This window comes from Convolutriloba macropyga, chromosome 13, assembly GCF_964194025.1.
Source record: "Convolutriloba macropyga chromosome 13, txConMacr16.3, whole genome shotgun sequence".
Lineage (NCBI taxonomy): Eukaryota > Metazoa > Xenacoelomorpha > Acoela > Convolutidae > Convolutriloba > Convolutriloba macropyga.
Genome location: NC_134480.1, coordinates 45101132 through 45122562, shown reverse-complemented (window position 1 = coordinate 45122562; position 21431 = coordinate 45101132). Strand labels below are relative to the sequence as shown.

The window sequence follows — 21431 nt, the reverse complement described above, 5'->3', positions numbered from 1 at the left end:
TTCTGAATGGAGCATTGTTAAAAACATTTTCCTGATAAAACTGGTTCAGTCCTGAAGGAATAAAAAATGTAAGTGCAATTTTTTCCATAAATTTGTAACAGGCAGGTTGATGAGTTAATTGGTATTTGATAGTTCGATGATACACTTCGTTAACAACAACATTTCGTGTAATTAAGGAACAGTCAAAAACCTTAACGGAAACGTGAGGATTATAGAAAGTCATGTAAAAATTAGGTCTTGCACGAATCAATTTCAGTCTAACTTTTGTATTTGGAAGCAGTAACTTTTCACATTCTTTTTCAAATTCGTATCCATGACAAGAAAAAATACCTTCATTATTACTCGTTGAAGCATAAAATTCATTGGCAATTAAAGCCTTGTGTCCATAGAGACCATTTAAGTTGTACATTTGTTGATTTTTCAGATACACTTCAGAGTTGGAGAATAGTGAGTGTAATATATTGTTGACGTAAGTTAGATAATGTAAATCGTCATCTGTGAAAGACAAGCCCATATCTACTTTTCCGTGCTCATCTTTTTTCATAAAGTCATCAAGCAATCTTTCTTTTGTAGCGCAACTTTGATTTGAAGGTGGGTATCTCTCATATCAAGATAAGTACTTCTATCTGTTTCAAATTCAAAGCTGCTCTCATCCAATGAAGTGATAGGAAAAACTTCATTAACAGGAGAAGACTCAATTGATTCCAAGACAGGAATTTTGTCAAAACTCTCTAAGCAATAGTTTGTAATCTGTTCATATCGAAAATTAGAATCGTTTGTTGACCTAGAATTCATTTTAGATTGGCAAATATATCTTTTCTTTTTCGACGACGTCGACTTTGGAGGATTTTTGGAGGTAATCTATGAATAATGCGAGGCTTTATTGTTTTTCCTGCACCTAGCTGTTTACGTTAGATTTTCTTTACAACATCAGCAGCAACAGACTTCAGCTTTTTCTTCCCAGTCAACCATTTCAAATTTCAGGAGCTGCCATTTCAATTAATTCAGCACAAACTCTTTCTGCTACTGGGACAACATATCGTATCAAAAACGGAATTGCTTTTCTCAATTTTTTGCGCTAAAGCTCCAAATCCCCTACCCCTTTGTCTGGCTTATCCACGAAAATACTGTAAATCACTATTAGCAACCATTTTTTACAACTTTACATCTAAAAATGTTTATCAGAAGTTTTTCTAAACATCAGTAGTGCTCCAACAGAGTTGAAAGGTTTTTTTTCACCACAAGAGACCAGGAGCTCAAGATTTATGCTCTGGAATGAATTTTTCAGAACTTTTTTAAACTTTAGTTTTGAAAAATTTGATAATTTATGTATTGTCCAATTGAGATGATGTCACCATTTTTGACCTTTGATATAAAAGGAATGCATCGTAAAAGAGCAGCTTTTGTATCACCCACAATGTTGTATTCAACAGTATCACTATATATCATTAAGGTATGTATTCGTACAATGTCATAAGGGAACTTGGGAAAATGTGGACCAGCACCACTCATGAAAACACCCATCCCATAAACAGCTTCTTCACATCCAATGACATGACAAAATGAGCACTAAATATAACAAGTAAAGAGTTCTCATTTGGAGGACGCAAAGAAATTCACTGTGTAATTTTGTTAACATGTAATCTGATTGGGTTTTTTCAAACTTTTCACGTTCCTGAATTTTTTTGTTCATTTCGTTTACAATATCAGAGATCAAATGATATAGACCTGTATCAAGTGTGTAATAGTCTGATGGGTTTTTTTTCGGTGTTGCTTCATCTAGATAGAAAAATTTCCCTTTCGTGATGTTTTGGTACAATGAAGAATAAGATCGTTCTGTAAATCAAACCTCCCATTCTCCTTCGAGATTTATTTGTTCCCAAGAAAGTTTGTAAAAGAACAAAATGTATTATTTAGGTAACAATCAAAGGAAGCTTTCGAAACAAACTCTATAGTTAAAGAACTCATCTCTAAAGGATACGCTTTGCAAGCTCTTGTTCATAAAATTTGCCTAGATTTTCGTCACCTTGTTCTCTGTGAAGATTATAGTTTGATGGTTTGAAAATCGCCAATTTTAACAATTTGAAAATTTTCACTTGATAATTGAGACTTTTAACCTTTTCTAATGGGATATCGTACTTGGAGACTCGTCTCCAATTTTAAAGCGGGGTTTTTTGTACTCAAAAATATGGTATTTGTAAAAAATTGATAATAAATATAAATTTTCAACTTTTTTGAGGGATTTACCTATAGATAGGTTAAGTCTTGTTTTCACAGTGTTAACAAAACTATCCATTTTGTGAACGTATTTATCACCGCTTTCCTTCACGTAGCGATAACTAATGGTTTTTAAATATCCAATTGCTCTTTCTGCTACAGCAGCTTTTGTTTCACTTCTTGTAGAGTAGATTTTGATGTCTTTACTCTTGCAAAAATTTTCTCCTCTCTCCCGAACTCCGTACCTTGATCAATCAACATTCTATCAGGTTTAGTGTTCTTCATTAACATTTTCTTAAAGGCAACTACAACATCAGAGGCATATTTTGACTTCATTGATTGAACACGGACCAGTCGAGAAAAGACGTCAACATATGTCAATAAATATTTCACATCGTTATTGAATTCAGACAATTTATCCATGAAAGCCAAAACAAGACACCAAATCTCATTGATACGTTTCGTAAACGCAAGTAATCTTTTGAAATGTCGAATTGCTTGTCGAAATTTAGTGTAAAAATACTCTCTGTGTAAAAAATTGGTAACCCTCTTCTTTGACAGTCCGCTAGCTTTCTGAAGGTTTTGAACTGAACCATATGCGGCTCTTCCTTCCCTCTACAACCACTGAGGCTTGGCTCTTTCAGATTTGGAAAGGAATCCAGCTTCCCCGTTTTTTACTTTTATCTTTGTTTATAATTTTATGTGGATTTAAGCCAATTGGGTCAAGAATTGTGTAATAAATATCGGGACATTCAAGGTTTTTCCTCTTCAGAGCGTAAACAAAATCGACAAATGCAAATTGAGTTTAAAATTTCAAGGATAAGGGATTCGTTGCTGGAAGACTTTGTTCAAGAGTTAACATTTTTTATAAAACTTTCTAAGTTTTTTGGGACCGAATCCTGTTTTTTGTTATGTTTGTCCAATCCTTGGGTTGATAACCTGAGTTTTTAATCAAAAAGTTGTCGAGGAATCAAAACAATCTGATCTTCTTCAAGAGAGACGATTAATTATTGACGGAGTTAAAATTGATATAAGATTGATCTCTTTTTTGGAGCTCTTCTTTTACTGAGACCAGTTGTTTTTACAATAAGCAGATGAGTTTCTTCTCTGAATTTCAAAACTTCTTGTTTCTGAATTTCTCTTCGCTCTCCTCTGAGAAGGTTTACTATGCACTCGTTTAGAAACTGGATGAAGTCTTTGGGACAATATTGGAAGAAAGTTATTTTGAAGCCCTGGGAATATTTCTGGAACGCGATCAGAGTAGAGAGATCTTCTGTGCTCATCGTTCAAAAATGTAATATCGTTCAAAAAATGAGGTTTTTACGTTATCTTAGAGAGTTGACTCTTTTCGGAGTCGAGTCAAAAGTAAAGGACCATAGGGAACTGAAGTTGCTGTTATACACCAGTCTTTTAGTTGAGATCCCAAACTCAACTGTTGACTGAGTGTGTTTATTTGTAAGACGTCTCTGGGTGATTTGAATAAAACGATATGGGTGTTCTGTAGCTCAAAATCCCTCCTGGTTGGCTTTGATGAAAGAGATTGTGCTTTATGTATACTGTACTTAAACCTTTATGTCTACCAGCAGTAGCTATTTTTACAATTTCTCTAGAACTAGAATTTTCTTCACAAGAGTCATCAAAAGTAAAAAAAACACTTTGTTCCATTATTAGATAAATTCTGGATCAACTCGAAATCAACACCTGGAACGAACTCAATGTTCCTTATATTTGTTGACATTAGTCCGTAAAGAGATTTCTAGTGTTGATGAAAAAAGTAAATTTTGTCAAATTCTGGTTGAAAAGTTCCAAAAACTAATCAATAATGGATGAGATGATATTTCCCAGATCCAAATGGTCTAACCAATGAGAAAAAAACTCTCTTCTTTCTGTTCTTTCGTGGAAATTGTTTTGTTTATAATCTTGGAAAAGTTAAAATATATCCAACTGTACTTGTCAAAATGGCGATCCTAACTGTTGTCTCCTCACAAGTCTCAGCTAATGTAAGTCTTACGATACAAGAAATTAAATCAAAATTATGACAAAAAACTGGGGCAGGAAAGCTACTAAAGACCGGTTACACGTCTGTCCAAAACATTTCCCAGATTGACGTTCTTGATTATTGTCGTCAAAAACGAAATTACCTAACTGAAGTCTTATCAGTGTGATCAGTCATTTATACGCTATATTCTTCCCTAGGGATAAAGAAACTGTGCAACTGAATTGCAACGTAAATAACAAAAAATAGCCAAAAACTAACAAAAAGTGAGCTAACTAAACATAACACACAACCAAAAAAGTGTTTCGCCAAAAAAATCATTGACAAAATGCATCAACATTGAAAAAAGTACCAAAATTAAGAGCAAGACCATGGAAGAATAATAAAGTATTGGAACACAGTAGTTGTAGATATTTTTTAACAAACTCATTATCCCATACAACTCTAATTTCAGAGAAATAAATTACAATAAACTACAATGAAAATAATAAATTACAATCACGAGTACAAACATTAAATATTATTTTAAAAAATTCAAAGTCCATATCCCATAAACGTAAGCCTTCTTTTCTGCACACTGAGGAGTCTTCTTGTGTCGATACGGGTAGTTGATGCAATTCCCTTCTGCATCATTGTCTTCTGAAATTTGAAAGCCTACGGACAACCAAGATTTTCCACATCCTTACACAAGTAGGGTGATAAAATTTCATTTTTCAAGTCCTTTAGCAAAGTAATCTGTTGTTGTTGAGCAATGTTGATGTAAAATAAAAGCCAGTTCAGAATAATCAAGCTTTTCATGGTTCCAATAAATACCGTGCAAACATTTTGTATTCCATTTTGCTTGAAAACTTGGTGGGTAGTTTTTAAGTGGGAGAAAACTGTATCCAAGTACAATTCCGTCCCTAATGATTCCCAACTCTTTGACATTTTTTCCCTCTCAGCATTCATTATCTAGTACAACGAGTGCCATTCTTTCTTCTGAAATGATTTTTCAAAAAATGATCAACAATCTAGCGTTTGGAAAATACGTGGATAACAAATTTTTATAAAAATGCAAAAAAACAGAGCAGTAATGTGACCCATGAGGTAAAATGTAACACTAAGCCGGTACTTGGTTTGTAGTTGCTTTAACCGCTCCAGCAGTATCGTGTAAGATTGTATGTCAACGTTACACTTTCGATCTTGGTGGGAAACAATCCAGAGATGAATTACATTAACCAATAACTCCTCCGTGGTAGAAATTTTTACCAGCCAGTCCTCCGTTTTTCGTTGTTGGGAAACATTGGAAAAATACTACTGAAACAATTGAAAATGTTTAAAAACGTGAAAATATCCATCAAATTTTATACTTATTGATCTAAAGTGATACTGGTCTTTTTGAAAGTCTCTTCATAAAAAAGAAGGCCAGGAAGATGTTCCAATAATTTTTTGTATTCTTCTTTTTGTAATTCAATTTTTGTAATCGAAAAGTTCCATTGAATTTCGTGCCAACGATGTTGTGAAATGTAAAATTCTTGTTTATCAAATTGATATATTAAAGTAGTGCGTCGTAGTCCGTTATGAATAACCCACTTTAGGTCCGAAAAATTGGACTCACTGACAAGTTTATCAATTTTGGGGTAATTTAGAGCTTAAAGAAACGTATATAAAGACTTTTTTAGTTCGTAGTGAAATCTAAAGTGGGATACTTTTGGTTTATTTCTTAGACTCAAAAAAATATTTCTGGAGGAACCACCAATATTCCAACTAATTTTCAGTTTGAAAAAAAAAGAAAAATGAACAGTGTATATAAATTAAGACAAATACATTATAACATTGTAAGCTTATCGAAATGTACATTGTTGACTATTAGAAATTTTCTTCAAATTTTGTATCAACTCCTTGAATTCATCCAGAGTGTAGCTGACATAAGTCACTTGTTTGAACTCGTTGTCCTCCTTTGGACGAAAAAGCAGAATTTGCACATAAGTTGAAGCTGGGTTGTCCTTGATGTAATGGAAGGAAGTAATATAGAGTCTGCGGTTTCGTCCAATGCCAATCTCTCTCACTTTGTGACAGCACGTGTTCCATGCTTTGTGACACTGTTGTGTGACAGCTTTGTGACACTGTTGCAGCACGTGTTCCATGCCTATGTTTTTGTCGAATAGAGGTTGGTTTTCTCTCACATCTATTGAGAAGATCCTCCTTGAGGAAGCAGAATTTTTGAAACTTATAGTCTCCAATACGCAGTCCCAGAATCTCCAATTTTCAAAAGTCCCGGAATTGTGTCTATAAAGACTTGGAAGGTTTGTTCAGTAAGCAGCTGTCCGTTCCTTAAAATCTGGGACACAGTAAAACTTCCAAATCTTTTTGAATTGGAACCAAAGTCTATATAAAAAGGAAACCAATCAGTTTCTGTTTTTGGTGAGGATTGAGTGTACATTGAAAGAGCACTCGGAAGAAAAGGCGATATTTTAGAGAGAAACATTTCTGCAACTTGAGCTGAGTGTGAAAAACAGTATAAATGATTTATTTATGTATGCAAATCCTCTCAATAAACAAAAATTTCCTTTTATGGTTATAGCGTCCTTTATACCAATAAAATGTATGCTAAATGACGTTATTTCCTTATAAGGTAATATATCCGGAAATCTTGAGGTTCGCAAGTTTTTTAACCAGAACTTCAAAAGGACCCTGGTGTTTAGCTCCTCTGTGTTGCCTTGAAGAAAAATAGTGCTTGAAATATTTCGAACAAGCATAACATCGAATTCTTTTAGCCTGCTGTTTCTCGAACTGTATCATTTCCAAAATGATTTTTTAGATTTTTATCGAAACAGAAACTGTTACCTTTAAAAATAGAAAATTACGTTACCGTAATTTTTGTTTCCATATATGGATTCTATTCTGTAATCCCGATATAAAAATGGCGGCAATAATGTGTCAGGTTTTTACCTGCATTTTACAGAGATTATAACAAAACAATATTCATTTCTGTATCAGTTAAGGAGAAAGAATTGTATCTACTCACTAAAAAATACTCGGTTGCTACTCATAATGAGAATTTTCGTCCATTAAAGACTTGTCGTTACCACATTATTCTCATTTCATCCTCAGTGAAAGAGATACTAGAGAAAATATAAAACTTGTCTTATATTTGTCAAACAGTCGATTGCTTGTACACACTCTATAAACATCAGTTCTTTGCTTCCATTATAGAAGAGTTGGGACTGGTCTTTACCCAGTTAATCAGAGCAGTGGAGCAAAACTTTGAGAATAAGTACATGGAAAATGTACCCAGTAGAGTATCTCCAAAACTGATTGAGTACAAAGAAGTTCAAGCATCATCTACTACAAGCTGAGCAAAGAAATGCGAGTATTCAAACTCTTGGATCATCTTTTCTAGATAGAATTCATTTCATTAGAAACTCAACGTATGAGAGTGAATCAATAAAGATTGCTCATTGTCTGCTAGATGATCATGACATAATTGATAATCCTCTTTTGTATCTTGAAATTAGAAAGTAACGAATTTAATTTGTTGTCTATGTTTTGTGAGTTGTATTTGTTTTATTTATAATTTGAATAAACGTATTTTTAAAAATCAATTTTCCATAAAAGTTTTTTCTTAAACATCAAAAATCGAAACAACTTTTTTGTTAAAAATCAAAACGTTTTTTCAACGTTTCCTCTGAAAAATCAAAAATTTTTTCAACGTTTTTTCTTAAATATTAAGTTTTGATATGAAAAAAATTCCTAATTGTCGAAAAAAATGTTAAAAAATGTCATTTAAAAATGAAATTTTCTTCGATTTACGGTATGATTTTGCGCAAAAGGATGACATTTTCCTTACATTTCAAAACGACAACTTTCGAGCTTGTTTTTTTAAATTAAATATCAATTTTCAAAACCAAGATTTTTATTAAAAATCGAAAAAATAATTCAGTTTTTTTCTTAGAAATCAATTTTTAAATCAACTTTTTGTTAAGAAGGAGAATTTTTATCAGAGTTTTTATAAAATTTCGACAAAAAATGCTGTGTTTTTGTTTGAAAATAGCTTGCATAGCGTTTGGTGAAGAGAAAAAGTTCAACCAAAAAAATGAAATAAAAGAAAAGTACAAATACATCACAAAGTACTTTGAATGAATTCAAGAATACAAAATTTAGAATATCAAATTCATTCAAAAGAGTTCTCATAGCGTAATCTGACAAGTTTTGCCATACGGTCGGGCTCTTTCAACGATTGCTGGAGGTTCTGTAGGTCGAACACTGATGGGAGTTACCGGAGCATCATCAGTCAGCACAATTGGGTTGTGAGCTGTTCCATCCTTTATGGAGGGAGTTGACATTGACGGTGTAGTCAACATATCAGTCGAACCATTATACTGAGCTGGATCGAAGTTTTCCAGATCGTTGAATGACCACGTGGCGCTAGTATCGACACTCAATCCGCTTTATTCACTGCTGCCAGCGTTGCTCACTATCTGGAGAAGGCTGTTTTGCGGCTCTGGACTGGATACTTGATTTGTCTCGGGTGTAATGAACCGGTTGTTGGGAAAGTGTCGTTCCTCCCACGGAAATGTGTACTGAATGCTTCCAGCAACTTAGTTGTCGGGAAAATGTGTTCCATTAACGATAGGATAGTGATGCCCACTGATCACAACAACTTCGTGACCCATTGCGTGAGTTACAAGCTGATTTTCCGTGATTGGAAACTGTCCTTGATGATATATGTCAAACTGTTGTCGCTGGCGCTCAATAATGTGCCACACTGTAATAAGTAGTGTTACAACAGACTCGTAGAGCCCATTCGATAAGTCTCTGATGCTTATCCAAGCAGTGTCCTCTGTGAAGGAAACTGAGAAAAGAAGGCAGTTATTCTGCACTGTGATTTCCATTTCTCAATGTGGTGAGATGAGAAGAAGGACTAGAGTCAAAGGTAGTTGAGAACAGAGGTGATGCTGTTTTAAGAGAGGAGAAAGCAAAAGATGCTGGGCAAATTTTCCACCTGTATATTTACTAAACTGCCACCAATAAGAACAAAGTATCCAAAAGTGGTAATGTTTAGCAGAAATAGTGACGTCATTATCCAAAAAAGGAAAAGTATCAGTTGTAGAGTGACCAAAAAAGGAATAAACTCATAGAAAAGCTAACATTACTATTCGAAACAGGTAAGCTCAATACTGAAAAGTGACCAAAAAAGGTTACTTTTACACGTGTTATCCTAATTAACAGCCATAGATTGATAAGTAAGGGAAAATGAGTTGACGTATTTGACCAAAAAAGTCAAGCTTTGTTAAACTTTCTCCTTCTCGTTAAATCTCAAATCGATCTCGAATAGTGTTTCAAAATTGGAACTAAATTTTTGTATATAAATGTCGGAGGGTCGTATTCCAAATCGTACTCTTACTCCCTCTGCACTGTAGTCTTTGTAATAATGAAAGAACTGCGCTTTCTGCAGAGATGAAGTAATTTTTACTGGTTCAGGAGTTGGGATATAATTAGATTGAGACAAATTTCTCTAGTGTTCCATAATTTCGGAGACAGAATTCAATATGAAAAGCTTTTCATACTTGTTTATGTGTAGTTCTGACAATAAGTCGAAAGATTGATTTGTTAAGTAGTCATCGTACTCGAGTTTTTTGAAAGAGAAGGTTGCATATTCAACTCCTTTACGAAATCTTGTGATTCTTTTGTTTTGAGTAAAAATGCCTAAAAAATTGTCAAAAGAAATAAGAATCAACATCATTTTCGTCTACTCTTTAAGCATCAGCGATTCTTTCCTTCCTTTTGTAAATTTTTTTAGAAGTCGTAAGTGATTCTTGATCAACATTTTTTCACAACTGAATACAGTATCAAGTAAAACTGTATCTGTTACTGTAAAGGAAAGTTAAATTAGAAAAAGCTATGCATAAAATGAAATAGTTTATTTTGAGAATTACTTTTCTAATGCTGAAATCTGATTGGATGAGGGGTTCTAATACAACAAAGTTAAGTTAAAAAACGTAAATTTGTTCTTCGATAATGGATGTAAACTTTTTCTTGATCTCTCTCCGGTTGTTATGAAAGCACATTTATGCGTTATCTGCTATTTTCAATAAAACTAACTTTGATCTCAGACAAAAAAATTTATCAATACTTGAGATACTTAAGTTTGAAGTACATCTATTGAAAATACTGGAACTATCGGGAATTTTTAAAGAAAACTTTTCTTGTTGTTTTCTCTTTGGTGAAATTATCTGTGTTGGAAAGGAAAATTAAAGTAAAGGTTAACAAATACGAGTGAGAGGATAATTAGAGAAAAAAGTAAAAGTTCGAATTTTTTGCCAAGGATTGAATTTGTACATTTAAATTCAAAGTTAGTTAATTATAAACAAGAAGTTCCAAATTTGGTTAATTTCAACCTTCTAGAATGTTCTAACGTGAAGTTCGTTTCTAAAAATAGAACTGACGTAATTCCCTTAAGGGGAACTGATGAGTCATTGTCGAGTATCTCAAAGTTACATAGCAGCTTTTAATCATTATACTTTCTTTTTTTTCAGATTCAGTTAATCCGCAAATTACCTGAATTTCACTCAATTCATCTTAAAATAACATAGCAATACCTGCTCTCAATAGAAATCTCCCAGTGAAATGCATAAAGTGTGAAAAAATGGTGGTGAGCAAGAATATGGTCTGGCACAAAAAATCTTGTGATAGTGGGACATTATCTTGTCCCAAATGTCCTTATTTCTATACAAAGAAGAAAGAAGACTTGAATTATCACCATGCCAAGCACCGTACCCGAAGAAAGATCTAAAGCTTAGTGCTATGTGAACTGTGTGCTTGGAAGAATTCCCAAGCTTTTATAATCTTCAACAACACAAGAGGAGAAAGCATGGAACTTTGACAAAAGTTGAGACCAAATCGAGTGAAAAACTCAAAGAAGTCCTAGAATTGGAGAAGCTAGACAAGAACAACAAGAAATTGCAGCAGGAACTCAATGCTCGCCAGCATTTTTTGACGATACGGAAATTGAGAAAGGGAGACATCGAGTAGTCAACTTAAAATTGTCAAAGCTCGATCCCACAACTGAGATCAACAAGAAATTAAAGGAAGTTTTTTAACAACTGAATTGTGATGGCAAAGGGAATTTGGCCCTTGGATTTATCTTGTGCAATATGGACACAGACCATTATTGGTATAATTATGCGCATGAGAACAACGCCTTCTTCGAAAATCTTATTTAATCTGCTCAAAAGGGGACTTGGTCTCTCTTCAAGGCAGAGTTGAAAAAAAGATGTATCTAGTGTAGACGTGTGCACAGGTCCGGGAAGATACAAAATGGGGAAATGCTCTGACTACAAATGTAACAAAATTCTGCGCTCTCCTAAAAAACATTCCAGTGGGATGTATCGATGCTGTTCTTCCTGAACAGTTACTCAGACGATGTGAATTGTCTCGTAACGAATGGAAATGGAGAAATTTTCAAAAATTATCTGTGCCTGTTCGGAGCTATAGCTGTTCGCCTGTATGGTTTATCTTAATTGGAAACGAATGCAACAAACTTATTTAGTGCTTTTCTTCACGAATCTGGATCTGACGCAATCATTTTCAGAGGAACATCAATCGATCACCTCTTGTTTGTTGAATATTGCGGTAAAGCATAACATCTTAATTTATGATATTGATATAGAGGAAGGAGAATTTGTCCGAGAACATGCGAGAAGAAGTGTTGAAATGCATGAGAAAAATATTAATTTATTACGTTACAACAACCACATATGCTCTGTGAATGATATTAACACAATCTTTAAACCATTGCGTTACCCGGTCAAGATAAATTTACAAAGCATGCAAGTAATTTTAACCGTCAATTAAAATCTTGCAAAGACAGAGTACAGCATATTTACCCAAAGAGTGTGTGCACTCTGCGAGAGAATTTTTTTGATAAACTTGATTGGTTCAGAATTTCCTGCAACGATGATCAAAAATTGTTCACAAACTTGGCTATTTTGAACTTGACTTTGAATCTATCGGCGTTTTCACTGAAGAGCTAAAAGATACAAATACAACTACTTGGATTGGCTAACATGTCGATATAATGTGTGATATGTGATAACATGGAGATATCGTGTTTTAAGACTTGCCCAACACTGAAAGGCGAAATAAGACTTGGATTTTTGACTTGCCTGGTATTGATATAGACTAAGAGTTCGGCAGGGGCTGAAATGATAAACATGTGTATCATTGATTACTCTTAAGTAGTACATTAACGAGAGTTGCAAGTATTGTTTTCGGTGAAAAAAAATCTTTCAAATACTAAAAGTTCATCTATCTCCTCTCAGCTCTATCTCAGCTCTATAGATGCCTAATGTATGGAAAATTTACTATTTTTTATCTTTTCTTCCATTTTTAGACAAACATGAATAGTAAAGAGAAATTCAAATAAATAAGACACTCCTCAAAACTTAAAACCGCATCTAAAGTGTATTAAATTTCACATTTTAGCGATACTTCAACTCCAATAGCAATTGGGAACAATTAAACCAATAGTTAATTGTCAGAATTTAGTAACACAGATTTTGACATTCATTTTCCCAGATTGTCAATATTTAATTTATGAAAAAATGTATATTTCCGTAGTCTAGAACTGAAACTATTAAAAGGCCGTCCTCGACCGATATAAGGCATGAAAGGACTGTCTTGGATATATTTTTGGTATGAAAAGATTTCGGCTGGACTTTAAGTATTGTCCTCGACTTTGACTAGAACAAAAACTACCGTCCTCCAACAAATTTGCCAAATTAAACGTGTCATTGAATTTAGCTGGACAATAAAACTTGTCATCAAACTTGACTAGACAAATTTAAAACTGTCCTTTAAATACGCTCGCAACCGAAGCAATGTCTTGTTCTTAGACTTCTTCATAGTTAAAGACATTCGAGATACAGTAAAGGGCGAAATCGATTCCAGATGTATCTATAATTCCAGGTCTAGACTGAGGTTTAATTACTGACGTTATGGATATTAATCAGATATATTAGGAACCTACTGTCATACATTTTTATTCCCATTTGCATAGAGAGATAAATCATCCAATTCTCCCGAACTCAGCTTTTGTCTGGAATCAGTAAAAGTGTACTCAATCTGTTCGAAACATTAAGTTCTGTTTTAAAGTTAATCATAAACTTCATCAGCCAGGGTTACTCATCAAACAACGATCTTTGATTTCATACAAGATCATATATGCTTTCTAGTAGTCTTTCAATAATTTATAATTTTTTTTGAAAGCCGGGAATATCTATAATATGTATTATGGAAGACATAGTGAAAACTAGTCTATACGGAGGTCTATATGATGTTATATATTATCCTTGATTGAAGAAAAATGAACGTGCAGCGCAAGTGTATAGAACACAATGATTTTTAACAGCAATACATGATATTAAACTCTCCACAATGCATATTTTGATAACTAATAGTGTTAAAGAAACACACTGAAATAAGTGACTGGCTAGCGGGTCGACAAAAGAGAAAAAGAAGTGGCAAAGCGCAACGTTTCTATTTTTGACAACAATTACTTTCAATGTTATTAAAATCATTAGATATTAACACATTGCAATCACTTAGATATTGAAGTCAGCAAAAGATTCACTTATATCTCCTTAGGAAGCAATTGGGACCTGTCGTTATAAAGGTTACGTCATACGACTTCAAAAGTGACAAATATCGGCAAAACTATGCTTTAAAATTCAATTATACTTTGCGCCAAGACAGCAATGAAGCCGACTTAACCATAAATTTCTCAATAAGAACAATAAAAATGTACACTTGCGTTTATTTTTCAAGGCCATTAGGACCTACCAATAATGTTACAATTTGAAAAGAAATCAAAATCCTATAAAAAGAAGAAACCTCTAAATATAGCATACATTTAGTGAAAACTCATACCAAAAACACGTGAAGCAATTGGTTGAAAAAACACCGTAATAAAGATTGAATTACTTTTCACTAGAAAGATGTTGCGACCTTTTTTAGAGACTTATCTACAAAGGAGTCGGAAAAAAAATATTTTGAGAATAATGGCGAAGATCAAAAACTCAAAGGAGTTTTTTCTTAACAGACAGAAAAATTAAACTAAAACAGACGATGGAAAAACTTGTAACACCACAGGAGGTTGATTGCTCTTGTAAATAATGAGACAAAGTCACAAGGGTTCCAAAGGAAACAGCAAATACATTAAGCCAAAAATTCACAAACAATTTTAATAAACCACATTTTTGAAAGATTTAAAAATATAACTTGTAATCCGCAGGTGAAGAAACTTAAGTCTTCACTTGCTTCAAGTTGAACATCGAGATTTCTTTGTTATAAAAGGACTATGTAGAAACAACAACAAAAACAATACCACAGATTGGACATTATGGGAACACTCGAAAAAATTTTATGAAACTGAATTGTCGAATCATCAGTCAAAACATATAACTAACAGAGAAAAAATGTTTGAATGAGCAAAAGTAGTTGAGACAGATTAATAATGTAGCTGAAAAACATTATGACAAAATAGGGAGCAAGAAGCAGACAGTTGAAAAATCTTTATTTTATGAAAAAAAATTCATTTGAAAACGATTATGACATATATCTATAAAATGCTATCTTTATATACGTTCAACAATACGTCTATGGTATGCACATGAGACTTGCTTTTATCAGGCAAAAATCAAAATCAAATATCCCACTAAATTTTGCGAGAGAACTGTTTCTCAGCCATAAAAGCATATACTACTCATCAAAAACATTGAACAAGTTCACTGGCGCATTTTTTCAACGCTAAGCTTACTGTGCATTCGTTCAATTGGATCAGTCGATATTTTGATAACTCGACAAGAACACAAAAGGAACCTAAAAATTTTCAATTGTGCTGAAAAATCATAATTTTTTTTTCAAAATTAATAAGTAATAATAAAACCAAGAAAACATTACATAAATGTTTAACTATTATAGAAAATTAACTAACTAAATTTTTCATTATATCAAAAATAAAAAATGTTTTTCGTATAACTATCGAGTCTGATTTTGCAACAAAACGCTGTCATGAAAATAATTTCAGGAGACTCTTAAGGCAATCGGGAGTACAACTGGCTCTATTTTTGTGTTTAGTAAGATTATGGCCACAGTTTTTAGGTTTACACTATCAGGAAAAGTAAATGACGTGGGCTTAAAAAGCATCTTTGGTGCCATTTTTGACAAAAACAAGTCCGAAAATTAAAAAATTTAGCGAGAGTTTTAGCCAAAAAAACTGGAACCATTCAGCAAAACTAAAACCAATAACACTACCGTTAAAATTTCTTAAATATCTTAGCAGAAATGAAGAAAATTTGGAGAAAACTTTTGGAAAATGTGAACAATTTGGTCAAACATTCACAAAAATTAAAACCTCGATAACTTCCTTTAACAAACGAATTTCAAAAAATTTCCTCTTTTTCCTATGTTCCACGCTGGACGGGCTATTTAATGATACCTACTCCCAAATCTCGACGATGAATGTATTGGTCAGCCTATATTGATTGAACAAAAGCACTACTTTGAGAATATAGTTCCTCCCCCCACTAATGTGGGTCGGTCGGAACAAATACAAATTGTTTTTAGCTGTGACCTTCAATCCGATTATCATCGTGAGCGATTTCATGGAAGAGGAAAGTGAAAAGAGATTTATTGTGGCCGATAAAGTTATTATACATGAAGAATACAACGCAAGCGATGTTTCGGTAGGTGCTTTGAATTCTTGCAACTTTTTTATTCTACTAGAATTCTCCTCTTACTCTTCTCCTCCTTCATCACCTAACCACCTACGCCCCCACCCCGAGATTTTCTATTTGGTAAGTCTTGTGTGACCTAGTGACGATGAGGTCCTCCATCAAAGTTTACTTGATTCTGATACCGAATTCTCTTAAGAAAATAATTGTAACGTTTTTTTAGGGAAATTAATATTTTGGACGCTGAGAACCCCAACATATTTCTCCTTTTTGGCTCATCAATTTTAATTGGCGCATCTCAATGCAATCGAGAGCAACCTTCCTCCAACTTTTTTTCTAAATGTAACAAATTTTTGTCTACAGGTTTAAAGTTTACACACTGCAAAATAACATTTATTGCGTTCTAGCAGTTTCTCAATTTTTAAAAAATCAAGATCATAATACAGAAAAGTGGGTTCTCAAGTAGCTAATATTTCTGGTTAAATGTACAAGATTAAGCATAAATAGACGAAGTATATGGTGCTAACTTTGTTAAAATTTAAAATTTCATTATAGTTACTTCGAGACGAATTTTATTCCATTTCAGAATGCTTTTTTGCATTATTTTGAAGAACAGTTTAGATTTCGAAAAAAATAGTGCCTGAATTTTTTTCATTGAGTTCTTATTATCTTTTAATCAATTTTTCACTGGTCTTTTTTTATGTCCTTGGAACGGTTACGATGCTCTCATTTTACAAAAACTAGTAATTGCTGAGTGAAAAACTGTTTTTTTAGAAAATTATTTGAAACTATTTCACAATGATATATGATTAGGCAGAATTTGATAATTTTGTTCTTTAATTTGTGAAGAAGAAAGTACGAACGAACTGGAAAATAGTGTTTTTTCAGTTGCAACGAATTTTTCTGATTTCTAGAATTTTTTTAGAAGAACGTATTGTTTTGGAAATTTTTCGACTACTGTTGATAAACAAGTTAATGTCAATATGCATAATAATTGTTTTGCTATAAAGTAAAATGTTAAACAAAATTTTGACCGCAATAAATCAAATTTTTCTGCCGGTGATTTTTATTAGGTTTACAGGAACTCTCAAGTTCAATGCGCTAGATGAAAATTGATCGTTATCAGTTTTTTTTTATTTCACCTCCAATGAGAATTTACCTCAGTAATTCATCATTTTAACTAGCCCTTTGCTTGTTGAAGTGGTTTTTTCACTCGTTCAGAACTTTAGATGCCCAGATTTCAGCACTCTAATGTGCATCTGTTTAGTTGGAAGAAAACAATTCTGACAAAAACTAACTTTTAAAAAGTGCTGATTTAAATTTATACAACATCTTTTCGCACTTTTTCACAAAAACAAAAAAAAATTGACTCGCTAAGTTTTCGCCCTCAGAAAAAGTTTTGCTTGCTTGTGTTTTAAGAACCTGTCATCAAAAGGGAACGTCAAACGTCACTTTTGAGTATAATTTCTCAGCCGCATTTTTGTTTGCTAATCTTTTGGATGAGAGTTTTCCGTAATTTATACGGGCAAAAATCACACGCCAACTGATTTTGAACCAGTCAAAATCTGGTGTTGTTTATACCGAAATAAAGCAAAATCTGGCGAACGTAAAATTGCAACAATTTTTGACAATGAAAATTTACATGAGCTTTATATGCAGTCAGTCCACAGCTAGTCTTCAAAAATTTATTACAAGTTAATCATATTAACAATGCAGTATACAGTTTATAAATAATTAATCAATTTTTACAATAAAGTACAGTTTAGTCATATAACTACTCTCCTCTTCTGCCCCGGATGAAATTAAATTAGCAACTAAGAATTTTAGACCTAGCGTATTTCTATCTTCAATTAGCTTGTTTATATTAGTCATGGGTAGTTTTGATCTAATCGTTTCATCAGTTGAACATTCGTAGAATAGGTGTTTAAAAGTTTCAAATTCTTTTTCACAAGAGTAGCATAATGGGTGGGTTGTAATGTTGTTCAACCATTTTTTTGTTTTCTCCGAGTAACTGTTCAAAAATAGCAGAGAGAGGACGTTTTTATCTAGCGGTGTCAATGTTTTTATTTTCCAAATGTTTTTCACGAATGTAAGCAATGTATTTGAAAACTCCTGATCTATTGAGTCACAAAAGGCTCGAATTCTTTCCTCAATTCTCCCATTAACTTCTGAGTGCGCTGTTAAAATATGATGGAGTTTTGCCTGCGACATGTTTGTAATGTCGATACTCTTATTCAAATAATCTATAGTACAGCTGTCCTTTGTAATTGACATCTTGGAAAGCCCTATCTCTTTTGCAAATTTTAGAAAATTTTTGTAAAGTTTGGATTTGACAATCGTTGCTATATTGATAATAGTTTTAGCTGTTTTCGCCAGATCTATCAGTTTACACGCCAATATTTGTGTTTTCAAATTGTTAAAACCAACGCCGCCTTTCTTAGTAGAATAATAAAGCAGATTTTTGTTCAGAGAATGTTTTTGTTTATTCCACAAGGAATGAATCATCTTCATTTCTATTTCGTCTATGAATGTCTTTTTAAGGTCTATGTGTCGAAACTGGTAAATCAGCTTACTTCGCACAAACGTTGAAATATTAATGCATCTGGCACGTAATGTCATCGATTTTAGGCTATATTTTGAGCTTTCAGAGGCAATTCTTCTTAAGTTTGCTTTTGCATGAGCTTTGTTTTCGTTTAATTTAATCACTATTCCTAAAATTTTTAATTCATCTACCTTTGTTATGGTTAGATCGTTTACGCCTTTCATAAGCACTTTGGTTTTTTGTAAATTGAGTTGAAGTCCAGATGCGTAGTTGAAACTCTCAACTTAATCTAAAACTTGTTTTATGCACGCAGTTTTGGTAAAAACTGTGATTTCATCAGCGTACGCAATTAGCTTTAACTTTTGATTTGTTTTTATCTTAGTGTTTCTACGCATAGATTGAAGAAGCGGCTCTATACCTAGAATGAAGAGGAGAGCAGAAAGCGGACAACCTTGCTTAATACCGTTCTCAATTTGAATGAAACTTGAGAGCTGATCATTGACTTCAATACATGCTTTAGTCTCTCTATACAAGCTTTCAATTGTTTTCGTCAGTATGAGAGGGCAGCCTATCTGATTTAATAGTTTCAAAAAGTAATCTCTGCCAAGTCTATCGAACGCTTTACTGAAATCAATAGAGATCATGCAGTTTGATCTGCCTAATTTTTCCTTAGCCAGACGAGCTAGCAGGATAGCCGTATTGATAGTGCGGTTTGGGAGGTAAGCGAATTGGTGTTTCTTTATAAGAGTATTCAAAGGCTTTCTGAGTCTAGACGCTAGAACATGTGATAAAATTTTAAGATCGGTATTAAGCAAGCTTATCGGTCTGAAGTTGTCAACAGTCCACAGCTAGTCAGCCAAAAGAAAATACAAATTTGTACAATTGAAATAATTTCATATTCAGAATTCAAGGGGTACTTTTCCAATGCTCAATGGCTTAACTATCCAGTGTGTCACAAATTAATTTGTTTAATAAAAACATCTTAACTTTCTGTTAATTCTTGATCTACCAAACTTTTGAGTGTTAATGTACAGTTAATGGGTTCGTATTTTCTGGGAGACCTGAAATGTAAATGACATAAATGAGGTCAATTCAAATCTTTCAGTCTAAAAATGTTCAAAGCATTCAAGCAAACCCTACGATACAAGCTTATGAAAAAATTTGTAGAGTTTCCATAATAATTATTTGTCGAAAGTTTGGATAATTTTGAAAGTTCAGCAACAATCAATTAACGATAGCGTTGATTGTGCAGGTTTTTTGAGGTGCTGAATGTAGGTAGCGATTGTGCAGAGATAGTGCTTAAATCCCGAGTCGAGGTTTGGTGGTGAATTTTCTTAAGAAATGCGGTGAAATAAATAATGCAGTAAAAGAAATTACCCCTTATTTTTTTTATATTTTTGCGGTGACTGCGGTGAATTGCGGTGCATTATTTATTTTCACCGCATTCAACGGAACTCGTAGACAAAAAAACTTCCGGACAGAGGTTCTAACCTCTCACTCTACAACTTCTTATTCCACTGCACCATCTGTCACTTACTTCTATGATATTTCTTGTGAATTTAAAGCATATTCAAAAATTTCGCGGTGAATTGTTGTAAAAATAGCGGTGAAATGCAGTGAAATGCAGCATTTTTTATAATAATTTGACCTGAGTGTCCTGAGATTGATTTTATTTCTCCCAATGTGCAACTTTTATGTTTGAAATGTGCTGAACTTTTTTTAAAAAAAATCCTTGATACGCTTTGAAAAAAATTCAATACATTCAGCGCAGAGACCTAAACATTCAACATATTCAGTACATTTCTTCCACATTTTGGACGCATACAGGGAGACAAATTATTCAAGATTCTGCGCTCATATTTGCTGACAACCCGACCCCGGCGTGCTTAACACAAAATAAAGCGAAACTGCTAAGTATGATTAAACAATTTTATCTAATATTGCAGATGCTTTTATTTTTTTTCTCGATTTCTAAATATTTTTGTTTGATGTTTCAGTTTTTTTTGTTTTTTGTTTCAGGCCGAATACGACATTGCCTTAATTAAGATAGATACATTTCGTTTTTGTGGCGTCAAAACTATTCCAATCTGTGATAAGTTTTATTTCCACCACACAATCGGTCTCTGCGGAATGGGAACATTACAAGATGGCGGGAATTATTCAGAAGTCTTGCAGGAAATGAGATTTCATGAGGCAATTGATTTTCCAGCTTGTCCTGTGTACAGTGAGTGAAGTGATCAAGAAGCATTTAATATTATCCTGAGGATTTAAATGAGAAATCTCTTTAGATAATACAAACCATATCTACAAATGTCGGGCTGAATTATCCAACGTTTTCTCAAACAAAAAGAAAACAAATAAACAAGCAAAGTTATACTATGGCTGACGTCAGCTTATCGATAAACTTTCTCTTCTGAACTTCAACTATGCATACAATAAAAATAAGTGAGGTAAACTTACCTTAACAGAGATAAGGTATAATCTTGCTAAGGTAATAAAAGTTCAACTTTACCCTATTTTTAACTGAGTTCAGTTTAAAAATGTACCGTAACGATTTTAATATAGACTGAGCTTAACACTGACATTATTTCGTGAAACGCATCCTTTCCACTGAAAATTAAGCTGTATTGGAGGAGTCAATAAGTTAATTGCCTGGAGAAAAAATGTTATGATGACAAAGAATATAAAATGGCAATCAAAAAACTTCATTCTGTTATCATCAAACAAGGCAGGGGTAAATTGAATCAAGAAAATATTTTAATATCAGATCACTGCTTTCTTTTCTTTATTAGATCACCAGATTCACTAGATAATAAAAACCCAATGCGGAAAGGCCCTATTTTGCTAAAAGAGAGATTTGGGGATGGCAACGAAATATCCGTTAGGCATCACTACAGTCTTCAAACACAAAAGTCAAGTCAAAACTTTTCACTTTCTCTCGACTTATGAAGTCTTTTCATAA

General features: G+C 33.3%; 1 protein-coding gene across 2 annotated transcripts in view; it reads left to right on the top strand.

The window, feature by feature from the left end:
- The window catches only part of LOC142352084 (trypsin-1-like), a 65564-nt gene that overhangs the window by 19122 nt on the left and 25011 nt on the right, over window positions 1-21431 (top strand). For both annotated transcript variants that reach the window (XM_075404449.1, XM_075404448.1), the window contains exons 2-3: window positions 15821-15939; window positions 20489-20693. In XM_075404449.1, coding sequence (XP_075260564.1) covers window positions 15821-15939; window positions 20489-20693 — 324 coding nt within the window. The remainder of the gene's footprint in view (window positions 1-15820; window positions 15940-20488; window positions 20694-21431) is intronic.